Source organism: Cydia amplana, chromosome 23, assembly GCF_948474715.1.
Source record: "Cydia amplana chromosome 23, ilCydAmpl1.1, whole genome shotgun sequence".
NCBI lineage: Eukaryota > Metazoa > Arthropoda > Insecta > Lepidoptera > Tortricidae > Cydia > Cydia amplana.
Window position 1 is genome coordinate 8,379,839 of NC_086091.1, and position 20,863 is coordinate 8,400,701.

The window sequence follows — 20,863 nt, forward strand, 5'->3', positions numbered from 1 at the left end:
TCCTAAACTATAACAAACTATAACCAAAGAGTATAGAGTGAATAGAGAGTTACTGTCATGGTAAATTATGTAGCCTCAGTACATTTACTGGCATCTTTTGACAAAAGATTAAATTTGTTAGAATGCCATTTGACTTTGACCGTTATGAAAGAATAAGGGACAAATTCAAATGGCATTCTAACAGTTTTAATCTTTTGTCAAAAGATGGTGATGAATTTACTCTGGCTACATAATTTACTTTGACAATCCGCCTCTATTTCAAATACTCTTCGCTATAACTAACCAATGAATTTCCGCATATATAAGTTGCAAATGTTTGTACACCTGAAAAGGTAAAGTCTCAGTGTAACGAATGTGTAATTGTATTTTCGACCTGCAATGTACTTAACCTGATTCTTATATACAATAAAAACTTTGAACCGCACCCTTCACCCTCAGGCCAGACGCGGTCGCGCGGCGCGTCGGCGGGCGGCGCGTACGGCGACGGAGGCTCCCCGCACCAGGCGCGACCATCCTTCTTCTCCAAGCTCTCGTCCAGGTTCTCCAAGCGGTACGTACCCCCCCCCCCCCCCCCCCACATGCTGACTGCAACTCAACCTTATACCCAGGGAATAAGGTCCACGGTCGGCTCAGAGTCACAAGAACGGGCCGCCAAAAAGCCATTGCAATGAAAGTTACGCTCTCATTTTAAAACGACATGCTGGAATAGGGATGAAGACGCATGTTAAATTTTATTACAAAATGTAGTAAAATACACATAGCAAATGAGCAATTTATCACAATATTGTGTAAATTAAAAAAAATGGAAATAATACAAAAATACAGCACCTGAAAGTTTCAAATTTAAGTTTTCTTTCAACTTTCAAAAACGAAATAAGTAAGGATACCATTCGATTTCTCACATTTTATCCAAAATAAGCCATTTAAGCCATTGCAATCAAAGTTACGCTCTCATTTTAAAACGACATGCTGGAATAGGGATGAAGACGCATGTTAAATTTTATTACAAAATGTAGTAAAATACACATAGCAAATGAGCAATTTATCACAATATTGTGTAAATTAAAAAAAATGGAAATAATACAAAAATACAGCACCTGAAAGTTTCAAATTTAAGTTTTCTTTTAACTTTCAATAACGAAATAAGTAAGGATACCATTCGATTTCTCACATTTTATCCAAAAAAATATTGTATAGCAACTATATACATAAACGCAATATTTCACCGACAAAAATGCAATTTTCTTGTTTTGTTCATACTTCAAGATGCGATCTCAGTGACCTTGACGTCACGTTCACATAGCGATTTTTTAGGGGCGTTTCGCGAGTGAAGTACGACTGTCGGACTTTGACTATCATTTCTGACTTTTGTATTGCTTTAATGCAATGGGTCCCATAGAGACATTTAATCCTAAAAACAAACCTGATTGATTGATACCATAAATGAAAATTTGACATGTAGCCTATTACCTGAAACTTGGCTTGAACATTCGAGACGCATATGCGAGTAGGTACCTATATTATCTGGTATTTAGATTTTGTTGCTAATATTTGTAATAAATAAGTTTTACTGTAAATTTTGTACTCGTTCTATTTTATTTATGTTACCATTTCCAGCAACGAAAGTTAATATGCATTACTTCAATGTTAATGTGAAATTTCATGTTAATTCAGCATGTCGTTTTGAAGAGAACTTAACTTCAATTGTATGATGGCGGCTAGATTCTTGTGACTTTTAAAGACTGTTCACCCACACCCACTTAACTGACCATTCCTAGACTTTATTGCAACCCAATAAGGTCTACCGATGGTTAACATTGCTGTTAAGGCACACCCATCACCCTCTGAACTGACCTTTCCTAAACCTTATTACAAGCGAATAAAGTATACATTGATACACTTGAAACGATTCCAGTCGTTTTAAGTGGCGGTTGTGGTTCTATCATTCTAATTATGTTGTAGGCAAGGCGGAAATTCATTTAAGTATAAAGTAGTCGATTTTTAAAGCGAGAAAAAATATTGCAAATATCACTCGAACTTTTAGTAACAGACTGGAAGTGCCACTATAAACATCAAATTCCTACGAAAAAATGACGACGATAGTGGCATTCCACACTTTATCATTCAAAAGTCGTTGCTAACATCCGGACTCGAGCTCTTTACTTTAATAATTTTTGAAGTTGTATATCTAAAATTTACTTTTATAGAGCTATAATATAGTTTTTTTCAGTCCGCCTAGAAGTATAATAGCATTCCACGAGAATGTCGCTTACGTAACGACATTATTCTAATACTTCTGAAAATGCTGAGTAAGCTATATTGGGTCTCTTAATATTTCACGACTTGGCTAAGAAATTGGCAGTATATTCTAGAACTTTAGGGATTTGATTAAGGTAGCTGCCATACAAGGCGAAAGCGTTACGTAAGCGACATTCTCGTGGAATGCCCCTATACCGCCTTGTGAACAACATCTTGATGTGAACTAATCAAAACACTAAATATCACTACAGATCCATTATAAACTAACATGTACGGTCGAAAGTATTAATTTATGACCCATTTCGTACTTTGTCACAGTGACAATGAATATGAAAGTCGCTAGGGACCTCATACTATTGTCACTGTGACACAGTACAAATTGGGTCATAAATTAAAACTTTCGACTGGAACTAACCCTACGTTGTATAATTTATGTGTTTGTCTATTATTTATTATATAACATACGCTACGATGCTTCACGCTCACTTTTATAGTAGACTTATACTATCACTTGTATTCTATTCGAGAATTATGTGTTTCTTTATAATATTATTGCATAATTTGTTTCACTTCATATTTTAAACCAAAATTAATACATAGTAACTGAACGAAAAGCAATTACTCAAACCCGTTAATGTTTAGGTCATACTAAGCAACTTTTAGTATGGGACCAACCCCGAAATCGCTTAAAAAAATGGAATGAATTCCTATTAGAGGAAATTTCAACATCAGACCAGCAAAATGTTTGAAATTTCCAAAATTTTTTCCGTGTTTTCGGGGTTGGTCCCATAGTAAAAGTTGCTCAGTGTGACCTAAACATTAACGGGTTTGAGTAATTGCTTTTCGTTCAGTTACATACTGTATTTGTACGCAATTGAATTGCAAGCTGTATTATACTGAACAAAAATTCGTATCGTAAAGTCTAGTATATCTATGAACTATTATTTGGTTTTGACGTCAAGTAGTTTAGTTCTAGTGTAAAAAAGTTGTAAGAAATCAGCCCGTGAGATTAAAATTTCATTTTTAAATTTTGTAACATTAAAAAAACATTTTTAATTTAATAAGGAAACACGTAAGTCTTTTATAATGAACAAGGTAGGTCCACTGCCACGTATCACTGTTTGCTCGGCACCGCTTTCCACGCACACCATATTTCACCATCACCATCACCATGCATATAGAGTAGACTTGTCTAAGATTGTATAACAGTGGCGCCCAACTTGGGGCCCTAAATGAAATTTTAAAAGGGTTGTGGAAAAGACGTACAGGAGTGCTTTATCGAGCCCTGTTTGAGTGTACCCTGCATGCCTTCTGTATACACTGCAGCGGCCGCGACATCTCAAAAGGGCTCCCTTCACGAACTTTATGTAAATAAAATTGTTAACACCATTTTTCTAAAACACTTTCTAACTTGTCACTTGATTAACATCCGTATTGTCTAGTAATTGTGGCTCATTTTTGTGTTTTTTTATACTTTCACTTGTATTTATTTGGTGCTCAATTGTCTCCCTCGAAAGAATCCGAGCTCCGGTTTTATTTTTGTTTTTATTTTTATTGTTGTGTTTGGTCTCGCGTCAAATACAGGGGATGCACGATGCTCAAACCTCCTATCTCCCTTTCTCTCAGTAGAACGTACGCACATTCGATTTTATGTACATAATGCCGTACCTTGGAGTTAACGCGTAAAATTACCCCCGTTCGAGTCCCTGACCGACTTCTTGCCGACCGTCTTAGTGAATTAGCTGTCAAAGCATGTTGTATGCCCCTTTTTTTTCTATTGAACGCTATTTTATTTTTAATTTCGCTACTTGAAAGTGTTGTACGAGCAGCGCTGTACTGCCAAGCTTTGAGTGTTGTCCGTAGATCGTAGTGCTTAAAATTAGTGACGCGAAACATCGAGTACGAAGTAAGTATGTCCGGTTCCCTAGTGGTGTACGAACACGTTTATTTTATTAAAGTTTGCCCTTCGTGCATCCCCCGTGTTTTACGATTATTTTTACCTAACCGTACGCTTCTACTAACGAATGCCGACGGTCGCGATTATACCAATTTTTTCTTAGTACCGATTCGCTTCTAGTCTTATCCACAACCCTTTTAACTTGAGTGTTGCGACGGACGTGTTTTTTTATTGTTTTTTTTTTAAACGGAGGGAGTTAGTGAGTGTAGAAGTATTGTGCATCTTTCGCGCGTTCCGCCATTTTGTTGGCTTTATAACAAGTGCCTTGATCAAGAATAAAAAAGTGAGCCGGAGACAGGGGAGGGGGGCGATTCGGGCCGTGATTGGTCGATCGCTCACCCGTTCCGTTGTACGCAGGTTGAATCAAAACCCGTAAGCGCTGCGCAGCGACCACATGAAGACTTATGGAGAGTTATTATAAAAAAATATAGAAAATTAATGGAAAACTCCTGCCAAGTGTGAACTTGCCAGGACGTTTTGTAATATCCTTACAGAATAGCCGAAGATGCGAATTTGGAGTCTCGATATTTGGTCCCTATTTACCGTCCATATTTATAAAAGATCCGTAAGTTCTAGAGATCTTGATGTCATTCGCAAGAGACTAGCGTCGCATCTACAACTACCCTGTAAGGGTTTTCTTATAGGTTGTTGAAACTTTTTCATTGTATTATATTATAACTAATATAAGCGGTCCACTTTAGTTGACATTACGTTAGAGTTCGATTTATATTTAACATAAATAAGAGAGCATTAATCGCGACGACATTTCTTTCTACATGTTATTTTATAGAAATCATGAAACTATACTCGCGGAAATAAATATATTTTTACACTGCAGTGTAAGTTTTTTATAGAAAAATTTCAAAAGTACAGAAGGTATTAGGTGTAAGGTATTTGATTTGATTGCTTTCGTGAAATGGCATGTAGAGAAAAACCTAGTCCCGTCGCGCCGCATTTCATCCTAGCTGTAAGTGCATCGAGTTCTAAGAGCGTTTCCACTATGCCCAATCTGATATCGGATATCGGATGGAAGTAAAATGTAAGACTTATGTGTCTTTCTATTTAATAAATGATTATTACCGACTAAAAACGATAGATAACGCAAAAAAAGCGGATTTGATGTGATATGGCACTCACATCCATCTGTTTCCCTCACATCCGATAGGGGTCGTCCAGAAATCATGTGATCGTTTAGTGGGGGGTGGGGGTCAAAGATAATAATAAAAAAAAAAAATTGAGCATATATACGTCCCACTGCTGGGCACAGGCCTCCTCTCATGCGGAGAGGGCTCGGGCTATAGTCCCCACGCTAGCCCAATGCGGATTGGGGACTTCACATACACCTTTGAATTTCTTCGCAGATGTATGCAGGATTCCTCACGATGTTTTCCTTCACCGAAAAGCTAGTGGTAAATATCAAATGATATTTCGTACATAAGTTCCGAAAAACTCATTGGTACGAGCCAGGATTTGAACCCGCGACCTCCGGATTGAAAGTCGGACGTCATATCCACTCGGCCATCACCGCTTCAGAGAAGATATCACGTGTAATTTTTTTTCGAAGCGGGCAAGCCAAAAACAACAATATTACTCAAAAATTTAATCGGTTCAAATATAAATCCGCTCTATTTTATTTAAATATATAAGTGATAAGCAGATTTTTACGATGCCTGTTTATGAGAGATAGAATCTTGAACAAATACGCAATACAGAAGAAACGCCATTGGACTTACATACTTACTTAGCGTCTAAGACTGTGGTTCCTAACCTGGGGGTAATTACCCCCGTGGGGGTAAAACTGGTATTTTACGGGGGTAATAAGCTAACCTAATTTAACAATACAACAAACGTACACGTTTTATTTTTTATTACCACATTGGGAGGAGGGGTAAAATCAGATTCCCTAGTTAGTCATAGGGGTAACCGGACTGAAAAGGTTAGGAACCACTGGTCTAAGAGTACCCGCATCATAATTATCACGATCACGTGATCTTGTGGCATCACCAAATATCACCAACGTTTGGTCAAAAATTGGCCAAATATTATGATCACATGATTTCTGGACGACCCTATATCGGAAAGGCGCTTCCGATAATTTCAGCCACATCGGAGCCCCCCGTCTGCTGTCGGACCTATAATATTTGTTTGTGTGTGTATGTGTAGGCATAATGTTTGTTGTAGTGTGTGTAGCCGCTATAGACGGCACCCCCTGACTACGGACTAGGATCCTACATCCAATATCGGATCGAACAATGTAGAAACGCTCTTATTCGGAACGAATTCTCTACATTCCAGGGCTCTATATTTGTTTAAGTTCACAAAACAGCACAAACCTTTACCTATTGATATTCTCTCCTCGACGTTTCGGACTCTACCTAAATTGTTAAAAAAAAATCGACGACTGAAAATAAATATTTTGTATATTTGTATTATTATACACACTGTATTTAGATTTTTCAGTAAATTTTCTCTCGCTGTTGGACTTCGGATGTGGACCATTTTGAAAGGATATTTATTTTAATACTTACTATAATATAATATATTTCCATCGTGTTCTACCCACTTGTTATTCTTAGTCGTATTTTCCTATGATGTTTGAAATGGTCCACAAATGCAATCACTATACGTGTGACGATAAATAGTCGATTATTCCGCTATCATTATCTTTAATACTACGAATAAAGTGCATTAGGATAATTCCGAACGACAGATAATTTAAAAATTATGTTTAATAATCTCAATAGTGTTGAGTTTCTCTAGCAACTTCAACTTCAACTTCAACATTTATTCAGCAAATAGGCCACAAGGGCACTTTTACACGTCAACATTGAATTTACATAAAAGCAAAATAATAATAATTATACATCAACAATTATTAAATACAACTACAACTACCAAATCAAGCTAGCGAAAGTCATTAATTTATTAAAATAGGTACTTACATGTAATATTTTTATCCGATCATCAGTCTTTAAGAGGACTATGTGAAAAGTAATAAAATCAGAACCCGAGCAATATCAGCCTTATTGACGACGATTTTCGAAATTATCCCAAAGCACTTTTAGATGATTAAAACATTTTGTGATTACGTTATTGTCAACTTGTATCGAAATAGAAATTATTTAGATTCTTTGAATCAGTTGAAAGAACTGACCTATTTAAAACACGTAAGTCTTTCTTTAGAGGAATTTCGATTTATCTGTCACAACGTATAAATACTATTTATAAGGAGTGAGTGAGATATATCAGTATATAATGATAATTGTTTAGATTGTAAGCGGCAGATCCTAATAGCTTTGGTACAAATACTCAGTAGATGTTACCACATAGAAAACACTGGAATGCAACACGTATATACCCCACGTCCCAGATATATAGGTGTGTAGAACGTACATTATATCAAATAGGCCAAAACCAATAGGAGCAATAGGATTCTACTGTTATGAGAGGCTACTGACGAAACGATCTCTGCGATCTCTCAAATGTTAGATCCAAATATATTACTCTCATCTGTCAGAATGTCTAAAATATATTATACCCAGACTGTCGTTATTATCTCTATAGGAAATAGTTATTTACGATTTGTATCGGAAAAAACACAACACTTGTGCACACTTGTGTGCGGAAATGAGGAAGTTCGAAACGAGTGGCGATAAATTAAATCACGACCGAAGGGAGTGTTTTAAATCGACACGAGTTGCGAATTACCTATTCGCACGTGTATCGTACAACGTTTTACAGTACATATGGCCCTTTCAACTTTTGACGTCGCACGAAAAGTGCTATTATACGCACTAGTGCGGGAAAATAGGACCATATGTACTGTAATAGTAGTTTATGCAACAGTGATATAATAAGGGTTCTTAAAATTCAAGGGTCGAAGTTACAAAACGAGACGTAGTCGAGTTTTGTAAAAAAAGACCCGAGAATTTTAAGAACCAATTATGAGCTGTTGCATACATTACTTTTTCTATGACAGCTGCAGCAAAAAAAAAGAGTTATTATTAAAAAAAAAAGAGTTATTATTTAAAAAAAATTGAGTTATTATTTAAAAAAAAAAAAGAGTTATTATTGTAAATGAAAACATACCTCTTTCAATCAAGATGATCGGAACTTGTATCTTTAAAAAAAATAAAGCAGTTGTATTATACTCATAAGATGACTGCTAGCAGTCATCTTATGAGCCTATAGACAAATCATTCAAATGACATTGCTTTAGATATCACTGTCAGTCATTTAATTGACACATTTAAGTACTGGAGTAGAAAAAAGTACTTTATACAATTACATTCAATTGCTAAATAGTTTTTTCATTGAAAGTGAAGTTAACTATTTACTAAAAAGTTGGCGCTAAAACTGAGCAGTTTTTTGTTTTGCTGGAAAAATCAAAAACTGTTATGAGTTTTATGGAGTTGATCTTCAAGTTGATACCGCTTGTTTTTAATTGGATATTATACATATTAACATGATATTATCATTTTACCACGACATCAACGATCAAAGCGCTTCTTTCTTATAGCAGATACATATATCTAGGAATGGAACTCTTGTGTCTTGTCATTAGAACCGTGTATCCCTGACATTTTAGGTCATACAGATGCATTTCCTAGTGTCAGTACTTCTAATCGTCTAAAAAAGGTATAATATATAAATGACATATTAAGTTAGCGGCCTATTCTACTCCACTGTTTTCCATAATTATAAACTCTTTAGGGTTCCGTACTTTGTGTTATCGTAGCGTTTAAATCGTTGTACATATTTGTACATTTGACATTTTTGTGTGTATAAGTGTGAACAAAAACATCTAACTAGGTTTGTGAAATAGATACATATATGTGTTCTTGACTCTTTATATAATACATAGTGATATATAGTCCATTTGTTGAAGTATACGTAATTATATTTTGTGTATATTTATTTATTTAAATCTGTTTACTATGTTTACATTTTATTTTATTTCACAAATCGTCAATATTTTTTCAGTCACCGTTGTGACGTAAATCAGAAATTAAAATATTGTTTATCAAAATTATATTAATATCAATGTGCAATCGTTTCTTTATTTTTGTGTAGATTACATCGGGTACATATTAGTTACTGAAACAAATCATCAATAGGAAGTATTACTGCAATGTTTTGCTGCCAGAGCGCAGCACTAGTGACTTAAGTATACCATAGAGTAACTTATACATACTGTACTTTAAACTGTTTTTTGACAAGTTTTCACAGACAATGAAATATGACATTGATACATCAAGGCGATTTGTTTACAAAGGGTCTACCGGGAAACGCGGAATCCAACCTAAGCCATCTGCCTCTTTATCGCTCGAATACTATGCAAGAGTGATAGAGAGGTTAGATAACAAAATGTCGACTCTCTCGTTTGCGGTAGACCCTTAGATTGTTTACTTGTTTTGGGAGTGGCGCCCCCTACGCAGACTTTCGCGTAATATTCCCTATTAAGTACCTAATAATAAATATAAAGGTAAGTAAGTAAATTTTCTTTATAAATAAATATTTTTTCTTTATTAAAATACACAGAAAACGGAATACAAGGTAGCTTTAGTCACTTAAATAAGGATATCCTATTGCTGGATGTTCAGAATACCTAATTTCAGTATACCTAATTATTTTGTCTCTCATATGTATCCGACGTATTTTACTTGTATGACTCTTATACTTTGGTATTCATATCTATATATTATTGTGTAACACTCGTGTATAGATCCCGTATTGATGGCAAAACTTAGGTGCTGAAATATTTGTATAGACGTGTCTGGTTCATTTGAATTCAATTGGGACGTCATCTTAAATGTACCAACATGTACAGTAAAAAATTACACGAATTATATTTTAGAGGAAATTGCCGTTTTATGTAAGAGTCATTGCAAATACGACGTACAGATGTAATGCATAATCGTTCTCAGTACTTTTTGTACCAAGACTGACTGAAATACCAAGACACGTTCGTGCGTTTCCGTGAAAATACGATGGAAAATAGGTATGCACTACATGTGTACTTAGTTTTGCTACAGTTAATAGCAATTTTCTTTCATCGAGTCTTTTTCTAAATTTTACGAAGAATATTTAAATGACTGATGATGATGAAAATTATTTTGTAATTGATCTCCTATTGCGGCGTAGGTACTAACTTAGTAACGAAATATAAACTGGTTAAAAATATGAAAGTATTTTTATGATGTAAATATTTTTTTCAGTGGTACAACAGATGATCCAGCGAATACAAAAAAAAAATGGCAATCTCCTTTATAAAATAACCTATGAACAGAAAACGACAAGGTTACTTTACTTTACATAGTAAAATATTTTATATTAAACCCGGAAGACCGCACACAAAACAGTGCATTATGATTTCTTTGATAATTTTTCTACTTAAAATAAAACATTATGTTATTACTGTGAAGGCTAAATGCAATAGATTCTAATGTAGTCTAAGTTTACTTAGTTTATGTAATTTAGTAATTTTATATTTTGAGATTTTTTTCATCCCTTGGCGTTTTCGGTTGACATTGTATTTGCTTTGCATCGCATTTTTAGTTTAATTTCATCGATTATAAGCTATCGTTTTGAAACTTTATACGTGTAGTGTAAAATTAAAAGATGCGAATTGTGAATTTACGAAAAATTACGCAGTATAGAAAATAAATTATCAGTATTTACCATTCTATGCTAAAAAGCAGTTACAATAGTAAACTTGTTCGGGTTTTTGAGAAAATTAACTATTACACGTATAAATTTCAATACATTTCTTGACATTCTTATTAAAATAATTCACTGTAATTACTTCAAATGTTTATCATACTCGTATTCGGCCATCGCATCGTTGCATTTACATGTATAATTGATGTTTATGACTTGTAAGAAAATGCCAAAATTTAATAATGTTAGTATTTTTAAATTGGCGCAACGTCTATAACCAAATTGTCAAAATCATGTTTAGTGATACCGGATGTGTTGCTTCACCGAATAATCAGGTTTTTCAATAACATACACTTGTGTTTTATTTTTTTCCTTATATGCCGTAAGTCACTTGGCCGTACGAGGATTTGGGTTCAATTGAAGGGATGTTTACAAAACCAACATAACTGCTTAGAGCGGTTGACACTTTTTTAAGAACATTGTTAATCGTTTCGACCAGTGTAGTCAGTTATGTTGTTTTTGTAAACATGCCTTCAATTTGTTTCCCTAGTAAGGTTAGGTGGAGAAAAAACAAGGAAAATAAATAGCTGCTGTGACAACCAACCCCTGTGACAACCATACCCTTACTTACGTAGAAGGACTTACCTCATACGGTTCCTCTTGTCCCGGGCAAAATATACTGTGTTTTTACCCCACCTGACCTTATAGGAAAGCAAGACACGTTATAGTACAATAAATTTGGTCAAGTATTTTCTTGGCTAAAAATGTGGATTTTATCTAATTATATTTATACCATAAAAAGGTAAGAACGTGAGAAACTAAGAATATGTATTTAAGTACCTATTCGTGGTGTTTTGAATGTTTATTTCTGCAGGAACTAACTCCGTAATTAATTAAAAAAAACACGTCTCGCAGCGATTATAGATATATGCTATTTGGTACCAACTAGCATCTAGACGTCACTTTAAGTAAAATTTGGTTTGCTGGTGTAGCAAATAAGTAAATTTTTCCAATAATTCTTATTTCACAATTATTTTTTTATCGGTGTAATCAGTATTACAGGAATATATGAGATTAAATTGACAGTAAAACCAATACTTGTGAAATAAAAATTTCTAAAAGCATACGACAGATTTCAGTGGGTAGATTTCTCCAAGCACTAATGTAGTCACTTAAGGTAGGGCCACGAAAAACGCAAAAAACGCTCGACGCTGCCCGCTTCGAACATTTTTTTTCGTGGCTCTTCGTTTAGGTATTTTAGCCTGAGACTAGCGCCTTTTCTAAGCACAATTGTAGACGTAGGTATTTATTTAACAGCCTCTCCGTGTTGGGGGAGTCGACGACTCGTCAGAAACTGCGCATATTCTCCTCGCTGGACATTCAGCGGAGGTAGGCGCGCTCGGATTTATATTGGTCAACGAGTGGCGTGCTGTGGTCTTGATCCATATATATTAATGCATTACTATGGACTCAGAAACTTTTTAATTTGCCTTATTTACTTTTCAACGTAAGCCTCGCCCACGAAATGCACGCTCTAAGCGTAGGGCTCATTTAGACGGCGCGCGAACTCGCATGCGATTTTAGTTACATTGCAGACCATTGAGGCTACAACAGTTCAGCCGACCAATCAAATGACGCAATGTAATAAAACTCGCATGTGAGTTCTCACACCGTCTAAATGAGCCCTTACGCTGGACGGTGACGTCACCCGCTATTCATAAAACAAATGAATGGCGGCCGGCGTAAGCGTCAAGCGATGCACGCTCGGGGTTTTTGTTTCGTGGCCCTCAGGTTAGAGTCAAGCGTGAAATGACGTGTTACTTAAGACTACTAAAATAGGCCGAAAGTAATATGACAAGCACGGGGTTTTGTCGTATAGTAACAACGTCGTATATTATATTTATTAACGTAGATATTACTTTGAGAACATTGTATACTACACCAATTATCACTAGAATATTACGTATTTTAAGAAGAATAATTTAATGAAAGTTTAATATTTGACTAGGCCACAGCACGTCTATTAGACCAAGTTTTTCTTAAGTTTTTTAAAAGTTTTGTGTGAAAATATATTATGTTTTCCAACCGATTTTATGTTTAAACTCAAAATTTTGACTAAAATTTTACTTGAAAAGGGATTGCATTGCATTTTGGAGGGTCCATGGTTGTTTTCTTTTGAAGTTTTTATCCGCCTTTATTATTTTTTTAAATTCTTATTGTGCTATGTTTTAATAGACAACTTTCTACAATTTGGTGTACCTATAATTGTAATGTTGTTATTATTTATTACTGGGGTAAGTATGAATAAGGCATAAAATCGGATGGATTACATTGTGATTAACAGAGATAACAGTTTTGCTTTTTTCCAAATTTTTCCGAGCCGTAACTTACGCCAGTTTTACTAATCTCATTTTGAGTAATTTTATTTATTTTGAGGAAATAAAAAATCTTAATTGTGGTACCTTAGGGTCTCTATTATTGTTTCCCAAATAGTTTTAAGCCATAATGTATTGTTTGCCCCGATTTTCGTTAGCCATAATTCATTTGGTTCAGAAACGCGTCACTTTTCAGGATTGCCATAAAACAAACCTAACCTGACCTATCTATAGGATAACCTAACGAAAATCCTGAAATGTTAACGGTTTCAGTTTTATGACTAATGATAATATGACAATCAATTATACATTATGACTTAAAACTTTATGGGAAACAACGGGACCCCGGTACCTTATCTGTCTTCGTCCAAGTGAGATGTGAGCATGTATAGCATTTTGAATTTTAGCGAACTGCAAGGTAAGTTTGTCTTAGGCATGAGTTTTAGGTTTTACTAGAAAACCAAAATTATATTTGTGTGCTACTGCGTGCTTTTTACAAATTTGTTTGTGCACCCTTTTTTTGTTTCGGATTTTTGTATTCAGCTGAAAAGAGTAAATAAAATATATAATTTATGACTATATATTGGCTTTTATATATTGAAAACCGCGAGTTTAGGTCAGTAATATTGTTTTCACGAGAATAAACTTTATAATGTAATCAATGTTAAAAAATGTCTTTTAATGTTAGACCTTAACTTACGGTATTTAATAATGCAAAATTTTGATTATCACGTTTATTGCAAATCATAAAAATATGACTAAAGAAAATAAGGTAAAAAAAATGTGATCAGCTCGATACAAATGCCAGAAGGCACTTGAGGCGCCCTCTGGTAGTTGATGTGTCTGTTTTATTTTAGGCCGTTGGATGCAACCACCCCGAAGCATGCCGTAGGCGCTAGTCCACAAACCTTGCTTGGGTAATTATCATTTTATTTTCCTTTTACGTTTTTAAAACTGGTGTAATAGGGAGTATTACTGCAATGTTTTGCCGCCGGGGTGCAGCACTATCGACTTAAGTATACCATAGAGTAACTTATACATACTGTACCTTAAACTGTTTTTTGACAGGTTTTCACGGACAATCAAATATGACATTGATACATCAAGGCGGTTTGTTTACAAAGGGCCTGCCGGGAAACGCGAAATCGAAACTCTTGCTACCTGCCTCTTTATCTCTCGAACATGCAAGAGTAATAGAGAGGTTAGATAACAAAATTTTGACTCTCTCGTTTGCGGTAGACCCTTAGATTGTGACTTATTGTGGGAGTGGCGCCCCCTGCGCAGAGTTTCGCGTAATATTCCCTATAGCTGACCGATCGTGGAAGCTGCTGAGAATAAAAGGCCAAAAAAAGGTTTAATTGCTGGATTACAGCAACTAAAGTAATTTCAAAATTAGTAATTAAACTTTTTTGCGTTCCTCTTAATTTGTCCATGAAGGCGTCCAGACGAGGACGATATTTCGCCAATCTGATGAAATTGTCCGAAATCAGGAGGTGCGGACGCAAGCGCCAATTTGGCTCGCTGATTTCAATCGCCGATTATGACCAATATTAACGATAAAATGGAGGTGCGGACGCAAGAATACCAATTTGTGCCTCCAGTATTCGCCTTTGGGGGCACTTTTTTAATTTAGAATGCTCCAATATCGCCATAAACTGAAATTGGTTATTAAATTGGAGATCGACGCCAATTTCTTTTCTGGTCAAATCGGTCGATTTGATCATCCCATCTGGACTCCGCATGTGTGTAGTTGATATGTTGACATTCAATTCAACCCTTTTATTACCATGATAAAATTCAGAGGTAGGTAACTGAAAGTTTTGGTATGTTCTCAAGTATTAGATTCACCAAAGAGGAATTAAATGAACTAATAAAAGAAATATGTCAGTATATGTGTCGTCCTATCGTTTTTACGCACACATATTTGATATTTCATGACAACTTTGGAGAATCGACCGGTAACAAGTTTATTGGTCACATAAATTTAATTGTATATGGGCATTTTCACTTAACCGTGTAACAAAACTGACGGTCAATCGCATACATTTTGTCAGGAATGTAACGGTTAGACTTTACTGAATCACGGCTTAAGTCGCGCATTAACCTTTTGGACGCCAATGACCGATACGCACCGCAGGTCCAACGCCAAAGACGGATTAATTTAAATCGGTCATAGACCACAGATCAACATAGACCTACGTGCATATGCATAAAGTTCAATTTCAGTTTTGACACTTCGGTGGCGTAGCGTCTGAGTGACAGCTTTTGTGTTTGACACGGCGTCGAAAGGGTTAAAGTACAAGTTAAAATGAAATTGCCCATGTAATGTGATGATATGTATTGTATATGTGGCTCGCAGACAAGGCAACGATGAGCAGGTGAAGCCGCGAGTTCTGCGCTTCACGTGGAGTATGAAGACCACCTCCTCACGGGACCCTAATGAGATTATGGCCGAGATTCGCAAGGTAAGTTAACACATTCATTGCCACCCAGCCAAACAAGACATCCGCGATAGCCCACAAAAAAATCTTCATATACAGTGTGTAAATCGGGGTAATACGGGCGAATATTTAAACGGTGGTTAGCATAGGACCTAAAAAGTATATTGAGATAGATTTTACTTAGAAATGCATTGAAAATTATAACCATACAAAATAATTCGGCCCGCAATGTAATACACCACACACGTTACGGGATACGAGCTTTTTAAAGTAACTGTCAACGCTTATTGGCAGTTACTATGAAAAGCTCGTATCTCGTAATGTCATTATCATCTTGTTTCTTAATGTTTACAGTACATTGCTGCTCGGTACATGTGGAAAAAATTAATCACGGGGTCATAATTAAGTGTAACTTAAAAAAACATCTTAATTAATGATAAGACGGGTAAATTCTATATCTGGTTTAATTTATTGCCCGTATTTGACTTACACACTGTATAGCTGTAGTACAACCACCCTGGGAACGAAATCATAAAATACCCGATAGTCGGATTCTCGGCACTGAATGTGTTAAGTTGATGTCATGGACTCGTTTCTCAAACTTTTTAGCCCGCGTACCTCTAATCAGTTTTCCAGATGACTGCGAATCGTATGAGAAAAAAATACCATTCTTTATAAGAGAAAATCTCATAATTTATTTAGGTACTTACTGAAATTTGATATAAAGTCCCGTAATTTTGATGACAATTCAATATTATGTTCGAAGTTTATTCGGAAAGTGAAGTAAGGAACTCGCCAACCGAAAAACGCAACCATACCGAGTAAGACTCATTAAAAAGATCTCAATAATAATAATGAAAAGAAGTTAATGTATGGCTGAAAGTTGACGCTTTCCGGCCGGAGGGCACAAAAATAAATGGCCTCAGTCCAGATGTAAATACTTAATTACTTAGTCAAAATTCAAAGCCGAGCCGAGCTTGATATTTAAATGTATTTGTTTGCAGGCCGTACACAGAATTCTTCTAATCGATATAATGTTGATAAACTTTCTATTTCAGGTTCTAGACGCGAACAACTGCGATTACGAGCAGCGCGAGCGTTTCCTGCTCCTCTGCGTACATGGCGACCCTAACGCGGACTCGCTAGTGCAGTGGGAGATCGAAGTGTGCAAGCTGCCTCGCCTCTCGCTCAACGGCGTGCGCTTCAAGCGGATATCCGGTCAGTATCGCTGTTGAGCATCGCAGATAATATACATGGCGACCCTAACGCGGACTTGCTAGTGCAGTGGGAGATCGAAGTGTGCAAGCTGCCTCGCCTCTCGCTCAACGGCGTGCGCTTCAAGCGGATATCCGGTCAGTATCGCTGTTGAGCATCGCAGATAATATACATGGCGACCCTAACGCGGACTCGCTGGTGCAGTGGGAGATCGAAGTGTGCAAGCTGCCTCGCCTCTCGCTCAACGGCGTGCGCTTCAAGCGGATATCCGGTCAGTATCGCTGTTGAGCATCGCAGATAATATACATGGCGACCCTAACGCGGACTTGCTAGTGCAGTGGGAGATCGAAGTGTGCAAGCTGCCTCGCCTCTCGCTCAACGGCGTGCGCTTCAAGCGGATATCCGGTCAGTATCGCTGTTGAGCATCGCAGATAATATACATGGCGACCCTAACGCGGACTCGCTGGTGCAGTGGGAGATCGAAGTGTGCAAGCTGCCTCGCCTCTCGCTCAACGGCGTGCGCTTCAAGCGGATATCCGGTCAGTATCGCTGTTGAGCATCGCAGATAATATACATGGCGACCCTAACGCGGACTTGCTAGTGCAGTGGGAGATCGAAGTGTGCAAGCTGCCTCGCCTCTCGCTCAACGGCGTGCGCTTCAAGCGGATATCCGGTCAGTATCGCTGTTGAGCATCGCAGATAATATACATGGCGACCCTAACGCGGACTCGCTAGTGCAGTGGGAGATCGAAGTGTGCAAGCTGCCTCGCCTCTCGCTCAACGGCGTGCGCTTCAAGCGGATATCCGGTCAGTATCGCTGTTGAGCATCGCAGATAATATACATGGCGACCCTAACGCGGACTCGCTAGTGCAGTGGGAGATCGAAGTGTGCAAGCTGCCTCGCCTCTCGCTCAACGGCGTGCGCTTCAAGCGGATATCCGGTCAGTATCGCTGTTGAGCATCGCAGATAATATACATGGCGACCCTAACGCGGACTCGCTAGTGCAGTGGGAGATCGAAGTGTGCAAGCTGCCTCGCCTCTCGCTCAACGGCGTGCGCTTCAAGCGGATATCCGGTCAGTATCGCTGTTGAACATCGCAAATAATATACATGGCGACCCTAACGCGGACTCGCTGGTGCAGTGGGCGATCGAAGTGTGCAAGCTGCCTCGCCTCTCGCTCAACGGCGTGCGCTTCAAGCGGATATCCGGTCAGTATCGCTGTTGAGCATCGCAGATAATATACATGGCGACCCTAACGCGGACTCGCTAGTGCAGTGGGAGATCGAAGTGTGCAAGCTGCCTCGCCTCTCGCTCAACGGCGTGCGCTTCAAGCGGATATCCGGTCAGTATCGCTGTTGAGCATCGCAGATAATATACATGGCGACCCTAACGCGGACTCGCTAGTGCAGTGGGAGATCGAAGTGTGCAAGCTGCCTCGCCTCTCGCTCAACGGCGTGCGCTTCAAGCGGATATCCGGTCAGTATCGCTGTTGAGCATCGCAGATAATATACATGGCGACCCTAACGCGGACTCGCTAGTGCAGTGGGAGATCGAAGTGTGCAAGCTGCCTCGCCTCTCGCTCAACGGCGTGCGCTTCAAGCGGATATCCGGTCAGTATCGCTGTTGAGCATCGCAGATAATATACATGGCGACCCTAACGCGGACTCGCTAGTGCAGTGGGAGATCGAAGTGTGCAAGCTGCCTCGCCTCTCGCTCAACGGCGTGCGCTTCAAGCGGATATCCGGTCAGTATCGCTGTTGAGCACCACAGATAATATACATGGCGACCCTAACGCGGACTTGCTAGTGCAGTGGGAGATCGAAGTGTGCAAGCTGCCTCGCCTCTCGCTCAACTGCGTGCGCTTCAAGCGGATATCCGGTCAGTATCGCTGTTGAGCACCACAGATAATATACATGGCGACCCTAACGCGGACTCGCTAGTGCAGTGGGAGATCGAAGTGTGCAAGCTGCCTCGCCTCTCGCTCAACGGCGTGCGCTTATAGCGGATATCCGGTCAGTAAAGTGTTATCAACCCTGCTAATTCATTTATTTACGGCACAGAAAAGTGATTTTATGACACGCCGATTTTGCACGTGCAGATATGTACTTAATTTTGACCCATTCTGATCTCAGCCGTCTTAAGTTGTGACTGTGTGCGTGTTGTACATAAAAGCTTAGAAAACGTCGTTTTGTCCGTGTATTTTACGTCTTGTGTTTTTTTACTATCGTATCAACTGCCATCCCCCGACAGTCAACTATGTTATCACTATCAGATCTCTAGCATTTTACCACTTTAGACTTGGAGGATACAACTAAACGGAGTAGCCATTAACAGGCTTTCCCCTCTGTCGAAAATAGGCGGCCAACGGTCATACACAATGTATGGACTGACGTTTATCTGACATGGCTATTTTTACGTTACGCATACATTTGGCGTTCCCCTCCCCCGCAAAAATCGGCAGACTGTTTTGTACAGAAAATTACAGACATGGCGTCTCCGTTTGATTATATCCTCCAAGGCATAGTAGGTATCGATCGCATCTGACTTTGTTGAGAACTGTAGATAATAAAAGAGGAAAGATAATTGAACAACTGTTGAGGCACGCCGAATTCAGGGGAAAGAATCTACTAATTATTTTATGATTATTTAAATTACTGTCTACCTGATTTTTGACGCAGTACCCTATAATGCGTCTTCCTTGTACCCAGGCACCAGCATCGGCTTCAAGAACATTGCGTCAAAGATCGCGAACGAGCTCAAACTGTGACTGCCCGGGAGCGCCCCGCGCCGCCGCCGCCGCCGCCGCCCCTCCCCCCCCTCCCCGCGCCGCGAGCGCTCCTCCTCCTCCGAGCGCGCGCCGCCCCCCCCTCCCCCCCGCACCGACTCGCTGCGCCTCTCCGCCGAGGACATGGTTGTCATGGCCAACGGCGGCATGCGGACCCCTTCAGGTGCGTTAGCTCACTTCTTAGCCGCGTACACGCCGGCGGAACTTTCGTTAGCACGCAGCGACTATTTACGACCACCGCTCTCGCCGAATCCTTCCCAAACTATCCAGCCTAGGTCGTCCCTGTCTTTGAGAGCTGATAGTGCGGATTTAGATGCGGGTAAAGCGACGCTGCGGCCACGAATGCCGCATCAGTCTTATTCGTACAGCGTGCACACGCTGCGTCGGCAGCCGCGAGCGGTCTCCCCCCCCTCCCCCCCCTCGCCCTGCGACTGTCTCCCGACGCATCCCATCCCCCCGCCGGAGCTTTTCGACTTTTAGGGGGGGGGGAAGTACAAGTTTCCGTAGGATTTCTCGCAAAGCGTGCCGTTTCGTTAGATAATAAAAAAAACATACAACCGAATTGATAACCTCCTCCTTTTAGATTTGGAAGTCGGTTAATAAATGAATTGCGATGACGTTCAGTTTTATGGTGGTAACAGACTATCGGACCGGACCGCGACCTTGAGTGAGAGCGAGAAAGAGATATATGTTTCTCGCTCTCACTTATGGGTGCGACGCTCCAAGGTCGCGGTCCGGTCCGATAGTCTGTTACTGGCTTTATTTGTGGACGGTGGGTCGGTTCGTTCCGAGCGACCGGGCATTCGCCCTTGTATAATATTATTAATGTACGTGTCATGGACTTTTACTTATTTTTTATTTGTGACGTCCCACGGATAAAGGTGCCTTATGGCCGTTGGCGCTTACGCTATTATTAACGCCGCTCCGCCGCCGCGCGCTATTATTATTGCGGCGCTATGCGACGTAAGCGCCAAGTGCCATAAGGTACCTTTTGCCGTGGAACGTCACATTTGTTTTTAATCTAGCGGCGGTCCGGCCGGCCGTTGTTGTATAATGTATACTGATTCGTATTTCTAACTTTTTTTTAATTTATCTCGGCATGTTTTTTATCGTTTGTATGAAATTTGTTTTTAAAAGACATAATTTATGGGTCGTATTTTGGTGCCGGAC

General features: G+C 39.0%; 1 protein-coding gene across 1 annotated transcript in view; it reads left to right on the plus strand.

Annotated features, from left to right (window-relative positions):
• LOC134658859 (MAP/microtubule affinity-regulating kinase 3-like) overlaps positions 1–20,172 on the plus strand; it is a 153,031-nt gene extending 132,859 nt beyond the window's left edge. Inside the window, exons 18-23 of the mRNA XM_063514530.1 lie at positions 439–550; positions 12,194–12,265; positions 14,109–14,168; positions 15,611–15,716; positions 16,751–16,910; positions 19,617–20,172. Of these exons, the coding sequence (XP_063370600.1) occupies positions 439–550; positions 12,194–12,265; positions 14,109–14,168; positions 15,611–15,716; positions 16,751–16,910; positions 19,617–19,675 (569 nt within the window). The 3' untranslated portion in view covers positions 19,676–20,172. The remainder of the gene's footprint in view (positions 1–438; positions 551–12,193; positions 12,266–14,108; positions 14,169–15,610; positions 15,717–16,750; positions 16,911–19,616) is intronic.
• Positions 20,173–20,863: the final 691 nt, after the last annotated feature.